The following is a 7740-nucleotide window of genomic DNA, read 5'->3' as shown; positions in this document are numbered from 1 at the left end:
CATAGGGGGGCACATGGGCATTAACAAGACTTTTGCATGGGTGAGTGAGAATTTCGTATGGCCAAATATGAAGAAAGATGTTCATCAATTTGTTGCAACCTGTCTCGATTGCCAACACACAAAATAAGAGACTCGCAGGAATGTTGTGTCGTTGGACTTCATAGTGGGTTTGCCAACGTATCAGGGGCATACCAATATCTTGGTTGTTGTCAACCACTTCTCTAAAGGTGTTCATTTGGGAATTTTGTCATCCTATTATATCACTCACACTGTGGCATTACTCTTCATGGACATTGTTGGACAGCTCCATCGTATGTCGAGAAGTCTCATTTTTGGCATGAATTGTTCCAATTAAGTGGAACAAAGCTACGTATGAATTTGGTGTATCACCCGCAATCCAACAGCCAGACTGAGGTGATAAATCGGGTTATTGAGTAATATTTCCAATCATTTGTTCACCAGAAACCATCTTCCCGGGAATTTTTTTTATTTGGGTGGAATGGTCTCACAGTACATCTAAACATTCAGGCTTAGGTGTTTCACCCTATGAAATCGCCTTTGGCAAGAAGCCTCTTAGTCTTCCACAATACATTATAGGAACTTCAAAGATTGATGTAGTTGATGAGTTTTTGAGCAATAGGTAAACTATTTTTGCATAGTTGAGAAAGAAGCTGGAAAAGGCACAGGCGAATATGAAACATTTTGTTGACACTAAAAGACGAGAAATGCACTTCAAGATTGGCGATTGGGTAATGATTAAGCTACGTCCTCATACACAATCGTCAACTTCAGGAGTTAGTACTTCATACTCCAAGCTTGTTAAACGATTCTATGAACCATACCAAGTTTTGGACCAAATTGGCAAGGTTGCATACAAACTTCTATTGCCTGAAAGATCCCGCATTCATCCTGCTTTCCATTGTTCCTTCCTTAAACCCTTCCACCAAACATCTGAAGAAGATTGTGTCCCACTAGCATTGCCTTCCAATGATGTTGAAAATCAACCAGTTATCTCTCTTTTAGCCATTCTGGGCACTCATTAGGCCTCTGAGTCTACTGATCCAAAGCTAAGGTATTAGTTCAATGGGCAGGGTTGTCTCTTGATGACATTACATGGGAAGATTGGGAAGAACTCAAGACTGTCTATCACCTTGTGGACAAAGTGTTTTTGGATGGCGCAAGGGATGATAGGAAGGAAAACACTATAGGTTTGAATGGGAGACCCAAAAGGCAAATCAGACCACCAAGACACTTGAAGGATTTCATCTAACAGAGTTGGTTAGCAAGCTCTAAGTTGGATGAAATTGGACGAGTTGAATATGTTGTCTGCCACTTCTTTTCTGTTATAACTTTCTGTTATTTTTTTTTGGTGTAATTCAACAATGCTATATTGTTGTATAAATAGGAATGTTGGTGTAAGAAGGCAGGGGAGAAAAAAAAAAAAGAAATCTCCTTTCTTCTCCTTTTGTGCTTAGGAGGTTCCCTAAGCACAATGCTATATTGTTGTATAAATAGGTTCTCCATTTCCATTTCAGTTTTTTCCAGCAATATAGTATTGTTGAATCACACCAAAACAAAATAACAGAAAGCTATAATAGAAAAGAAGTGGTAGACAACATGCTCCACTCATCCAATTCCATCCAACTCAGCACCTGCTAACCAATTTCGTTAGATGAAATCCTTCAGGTATCATGGTGGTTTGATTTGCCTTTTAGGTCTTCCATTCGAACCTTTAGTGCTTTCCTTCCTATCAGCGGCCCTCGAGCTTGAGGCTTCCAAATCTCGCAATGAATAGCTCCAACAGTGGTGTGTGGTGCTTGCTACAATAGTGAAGCAACATAGACATCGCACTTGGAGCAACTCTAGTAGGGGTTATCAACCCGCAAATATAACCTCCAACATCACGCTCAGAGCGAATCAACGTGGGCTCAAGAACGATGTTGATGGGGACTAGATCAAGGTCAGTATGGGAGGCTCGTCCCTAGGAAAAGATATGGCGAGGGTCATTTCTATGTGTGCCATTCCTATGGGAGGGGAAGGAAAAAAAAGAAGGGAGAAGTTAGTCAAGAATGAAGGGGAGGTTTATGTTGGGGGGATTCTTTCTATTCCATAATATAAATTTTCTTATTTTAGAATAGCTATTTTAAAATAAGTTTTTAGATTACTTATCTTATTCTAGAATAGTTATTTCAAAAAATTTGAGAATGTGATTAGTAATCTACCAACCTATTTCGGACTAGGTATTCCAAAATACAGAAAATCATATTTTGGAATACATATTTCGAATTAAGATACTTTTCCGTAATAGATATTTCAAATAGGGGTGCTTTTGTCAATTGAAGTCTTTTAGGAAGAGCACGAAGAAGAAAAAAAGATCTTTGAACTAATATGGGGTTTGGGCTTACGTGGGCAACATTCGGCCACGTGGATTATTATTTTACTTTTTTTAAAAAAAAAAACTTCGACTATTCTACTTTTGATTTAATTAATTTTATTAAAAAATTAAAATTGAACTTTTCTTTAAGGAATCAAAATTAAATTTTAAGAAGCCTTGTCTATAAACATTTGATTTTTGAATTATGTTCTTTTGTTTATATTTGAATTATGTTGTCTGATTTGGACCTGCAATCTCATCAGTTTATCTCATCTTATTTCCTTTATCACTGGTTATCAAGAATAGCCATTGTTGATGCTAAAGTGATCAGCATGAAGTATACTATAGATTATAAAAAAAAAATTGCGAACAACACGACGTATCCTTAATGTTGTGCTAAAAATATTTAAAATCATTCATCGGTTGTCACTTTACAGCAGAAGCTTTAAGATAGCTAGTATCAAAGCCAAAAAGTTATATATCAATACAATTTAAACACAAGCTAGATGAACCTGTACATTACCCATGCTTGAAGCTCAAAAACTGAGCTTTCACTTAACAGATTAAGCTTTTGGAACAAGTTCATAACAATTTATGTCTCATAATAAGAAATTGTAGACTCTTTTTTTGAAGTTAAGAAATTGTAGACTCTCTTTCTTGTAGAAAAATTTAAAATTAGTTTTTCTACTTAAGCTTTATATTAGCTCTTCCTTTTTTAGCTTCTCAGTTTCATTTTATCAACGACATGGTAGTTTCCAATTTTATCACATTTGGAATTTGATAACTTGCTGGAACTCCAGACTTGGCAAAAGATATGGCTCATATATGAACACGAAACAGAGATCATAATCAAAATAAATTGCAAATTAATACATAGTACACTTCAAAATCCAGCATGCATTTATTAGTATATTCCCATACCCTGCGGCTCAAAATTTAAGGACTTACAAAACATTAAGAAACAAGACCCTTTTGCAATTCACACTGACTGATACAGATGCAGATAGCCACTCTTAACTATCTAGTATCCTAGCTACACCGCTGCAAAGTAGTCTTTGCTAAGTTTAGGGTCTGGTTTCATGGACTTCTCCCCAGGCTTCCACCCAGCAGGGCAAACTTCATCTGGGTTCTCCTGCACATACTGTAAGGCCTGCAAGACCAATGCACATAAAGGGGGTAATGAAACTATGAATATTATAGAAAGGAAAAACAGAAAAATAAAATGTGATATTCTGATCATTTGTTCAATCTTGATCTTATCCTAACTGCTAATTGAGTGTGTAATTACCTGGAGAGTTCTCTTTGTCTCGTCAACACTTCTACCAATTGCCAAGTTGTTAATGGTAGAATGCTGAATAACCCCTTCCTTGTCAATAATGAACAAACCTCTCAATGCAATTCCCTATATCATTGGATATATTCAGAGTCATTAGGGCACAAGTTTTATAAAGTGGAATGAAAGGCAATAGTTTCAGTTTCATTGTCAACAGTTGATGCTTGCTACCCAATAAAACTATTTCCTACACAGCATCCTACATTTCATTCCAGAGAACATAGAAACCTAAGCATAGAAGACAAGGACTGGGAAAGGTAAAGCTCGGCCATGGTTCAAGTTCAAGTCCTTAAAAAAAACAAATTAAAACTTGTTTTGATTGGATAGCAGGTATGCTAAATTGCAAATTATGCAAAAGGGAGGTGATGCCTCATATGAAACATGATATGCCCTTTTTAGGTTGATTTAGACATTTAGTGTGAGAAAAAACAGACAAATTATTTGACTTCTATTGTCTTATAATTCATCCATCCATAAGTAACAATTTTTTAAACAAATTTCATGTCAGAACATACCTGATCAGGAATGAGAACACCATAAGATTTCGATATGGATTTGGTGACATCAGAAATCAAAGGATAATTCAAGTCACCAAGGCCACCTGACTTTCTATCTGTTTGGATCCATGCAAGGTGCGAGAACTACAATAATAACAATAGCATCACAAACCGAGGAGAAATAAACTTTGGAAGTTCAGTTATAGATAGGCCATGGCACAGACAAGAGAATATATAGAAGCTATAGATTCCAAGCTTGTTGGGTTTCATGGCAAGAACCATGAAAATTGATTTTGACTGCAGCCAGACTTGTTTTCAAGATAGATGTTAGTTATAACTTATAACTAGGTAAAATTGATTTTGCCTCAAAACCTTGGTTTGACTAGAAGCGATAAACGTAGCATTTGTGTTGTGCTGAAAATTTTGCACTAAGTTTTATAGCAAACTTGCTTTCAGGATAAAAGTATTCAAACATAAATCACTTCACTTGAAAATCAATTTTAACCAAAATCAATTTTATAACGCCAATTTCATTCAAAATCAATTTTGCAAATGCTCGCCCAAACACACACTCCAACACAAAAATCCTTGTTTTTCAAAGGCACACATCTGCAAGTGAGAGTATCATAGCTGTCTATGCAAAGGTCGTCTGCATTACTTTATAGATATCATATAATCTCAAAAAAAAAAACATGTTCCAATGATGTTTCCATTCAGATATTTTCCTTTTCCTTTATATATGAAGTAACTCCATGGACCATAGACAAATGAAAATACACTCTTTGGCTAAACCTTTTCATAAGCTTCATTTCCTTCACTAGTTAATATATAGCAAGAAGAAGTACGTCATTTGAAGCAGAATATGAGATTTTATACACATAAACACGCACACCCCATCAACTGAGCCAAAGACAAAAACTAAGAGAGTCTAAACTAACTCACCACACTGTCAACTGAAACACCCAATATCTCAGTATTTAGTGCCTCGAACTCTGCATGCCGGTCACTGAAAGCAGTGATTTCTGTGGACAAGTAGCAGATGTTATTATTAGGGAGTTAAGGATAGAAGGTTTGGTGATGCCTTCTCCAGGGAAATAACAGTTTTTTTTTTTTTTTTTCCAGAAACTCTCTTAATAAACCAACAAATAAACTATTAGTGCTCATTTAGTTTTAGAAAAATATCTATTATTTCTTGTTTTAAAAAAATACAAAATTTGAAAGCAGAAAATTTAAAATAAGATGACAATTATGTAATTGAAAATAAAAGTAGAAAACATGATAAAAAAACAAATTTTCAAACAAAACAAACCCTTATTTTCTAAAATAAGTTATAAACCAAACAAACAAATTACACGCATATCTCAACCTGATTATTATACTATACTAAAATGCCCACTAACCTGTGGGACAAACAAAAGTGAAGTCCAACGGGTAGAAGAAGAGCACAACATATTTCTTCCCAATGTAATCAGATAGTTTCACCTGTAATCACAATGCTTTAGCCAAAAGCACAAAACTTCGCAAAAACTATTACAAAAATTAAAAATAAAGGTTAAAATGTGTTTTAGTTCCCTTATTTTCAAGTCAAAATTCTTTGATTTTATCAGTACCAAATGACATGGTTTGATTTTATCATACCAAATGACATGGCGTGATACATGTAGCCAACATCACCTAGTGAAATAATTGTTGCAATTTCAGGTCAAAATTGTTCTGACTTCCTATGCGTTAAAACCAACAATTTTGGTCCTCGTATTTTTTTTTTTATAATATTAACAGGTGAATTTCATCCCTCTTTATAGAACTTGAGATACTAGGACAACGAATAACGAAATTCACCGATTATAAAGAATAACACGACCAGAATCTTTTAAAATGCAAGGATTACAACCAATTTTGACTGAAAACTGAAAGAACTAAAACACATTTCAGCTTAAAATCAATAATAATAAAAAAGAAAAAACTTGACAAAGCGAAGAATTTACGTTGATAAACTCCTGGTCAAACACAGCCTCTGCTTCGAAATCCGGTGCGGTGTTTCCAACTAGCGGAAGCTCGCTCTATATATATATATAATCAAAAACAAAAACAAAAAACAACATTTTAGAAAGATTCCTTAAAGAAGCACTTTTGCTCTAATTCAGTGACACGTGTACATTTAAGAAGCTTACGGAGGAGGCTTTGACGACGAAGGAGCGGCGAGTGTGCGAGGGGCGCGTGAGGGAGAGAGAAGGGCGCGTGGGGAGAGGGTTGAGGTGGAGAGAGTTGTTAGGGAGGGAGAGGGAGGATTTGGGAGAGAAGAGAGGTGTGGGGTTTGCGGAGAAGAGAGAAGCAGAGGTGGCTGAGCATGCCATTTGTGTGGGATTGGGATTTCGCTCTGCGAGAAGAAAAGAAAGAGAGGTTGAAATGGGATTGGGATTGGAATAGGATTGGGTTGGGTGAGGTTATAAGATGAAGTCCAAGTAGTAACAGTAGAGAGGAGAGAGAAACCACGAGGCTCGGAAACGGGGTTGGTTCACAGTAAACGCGCCTTAGGACACATTAGGAAACGCGCCTTAGGACACATTAGTGGATATTTGGTTTGAATTTCAAGAATTTTAGGTTTAGAATTTATTTTAAATATATTTCACGTGTTTAATTTTGTGTTGAAGAAAAATTAAGAATTAATTATGAATTTCAAATTAATTTTGGATTGAAATAATTTTGAGTAGTTTGAATCTTGAATTCAAATTTTTGTATTAATTTTATTTATGATTTAAATTTATAATTAAGCATTCAAACATCAATCATGTCACTTCAAAATTAATTTTAACTAAAATAAACTTTACAAAATAAATTTGATTCAAAATCAAGTTTGTTAACCTCTATCCAAGTGTTGGGTTTTGTATTGAAGAATTGATTATAAGTCTAGAATTAGTTTTAGGCAAATTTTATGTTTTGATGGAGAAATCAAAATTGATTATAAATTGAAACAATTTGAGTATTTTTTTATGTTTGATGCAAAATTTTATATTGATTTTATAATAAAAAATTAAGCATTAAACACATCACTTTAAAATTAATTTCAATCAAAATTAATTTTATCAACATTCATCCAACACGCATGATAACTGCTAAATATGAGTTGTTTTTTATAATTAAAAATGATTATTTAGCGGTTATTTATGTTTAATTGTTAAGAACTGATGTTTTTCCTATTCACGACTTATAGATATGAAAAGGAGGGATTAAAAGCCTTAAAAGAAGAAGAAAATAAGCAAAAAGTTGAAAAAAAGGCTTAGTCCAATACACGCTCAGCGCGAAAATAAGCACTAGCGCTAAGCCAGGAAGATGCGCGCTAAGCGCGAATACAAACACTCACACTAAGCGAGCAGAGCGCGCTAAGCACGAGCATGCAGACCCAAGTCCACTCCAACAACTATAAAAAGAGAGTCAAACCAAGAAGAAAACACACACTAAGTCTCAGAGCACTCTAATACAGACCTAAAGCTTGAGAACTCTCTCTTAGGAGATTCTTTCTTCTCTTTCATCATTTT

At 34.9% G+C, this 7740-nt stretch overlaps 1 protein-coding gene across 2 annotated transcripts; it reads right to left on the bottom strand.

The window, feature by feature from the left end:
• Nucleotides 1-3200: 3200 nt before the first annotated feature.
• On the bottom strand, nucleotides 3201-6761 carry LOC100786990 (2-cys peroxiredoxin). 2 transcript variants are annotated; one of them, NM_001354907.1, is made up of 7 exons: nucleotides 6376-6761; nucleotides 6190-6264; nucleotides 5605-5686; nucleotides 5147-5226; nucleotides 4223-4348; nucleotides 3663-3776; nucleotides 3201-3524 (listed from the first exon to the last, which is right to left on the bottom strand). In NM_001354907.1, exons 1-7 carry the CDS (start codon nucleotides 6556-6558, stop codon nucleotides 3408-3410), a joined length of 777 nt encoding a protein of 258 aa, NP_001341836.1. In that variant the 5' UTR covers nucleotides 6559-6761; the 3' UTR covers nucleotides 3201-3407. The 2 variants fall into 2 exon arrangements, with proteins under 2 accessions (NP_001341836.1, XP_040861510.1); XM_041005576.1 differs by having other exon boundaries at nucleotides 3249-3524; nucleotides 6361-6654.
• Between the last annotated feature and the right edge of the window lie 979 nt (nucleotides 6762-7740).

This window comes from Glycine max, chromosome 10 (assembly GCF_000004515.6).
Source record: "Glycine max cultivar Williams 82 chromosome 10, Glycine_max_v4.0, whole genome shotgun sequence".
Taxonomy (NCBI): Eukaryota; Viridiplantae; Streptophyta; class Magnoliopsida; order Fabales; family Fabaceae; genus Glycine; species Glycine max.
This window is presented reverse-complemented; position numbering and strand designations above follow the sequence as displayed.

What these genes read in the sequence shown, in the direction of transcription:
- LOC100786990 (XM_041005576.1), bottom strand. Translation starts at nt 6,558, where the DNA reads ATGGCATGCTCAGCCACCTCTGCTTCTCTCTTCTCCGCAAACCCCACA. An exon ending in CCTCCGTAAGCTTCTTAAAT is followed by an intron (nt 6,265 to 6,360) that starts GTACACGTGTCA and finishes ATATATATATAG; the next exon opens with AGCGAGCTTCCGCTAGTTGG. An exon ending in TTGACCAGGAGTTTATCAAC is followed by an intron (nt 5,687 to 6,189) that starts GTAAATTCTTCG and finishes TTGTGATTACAG; the next exon opens with GTGAAACTATCTGATTACAT.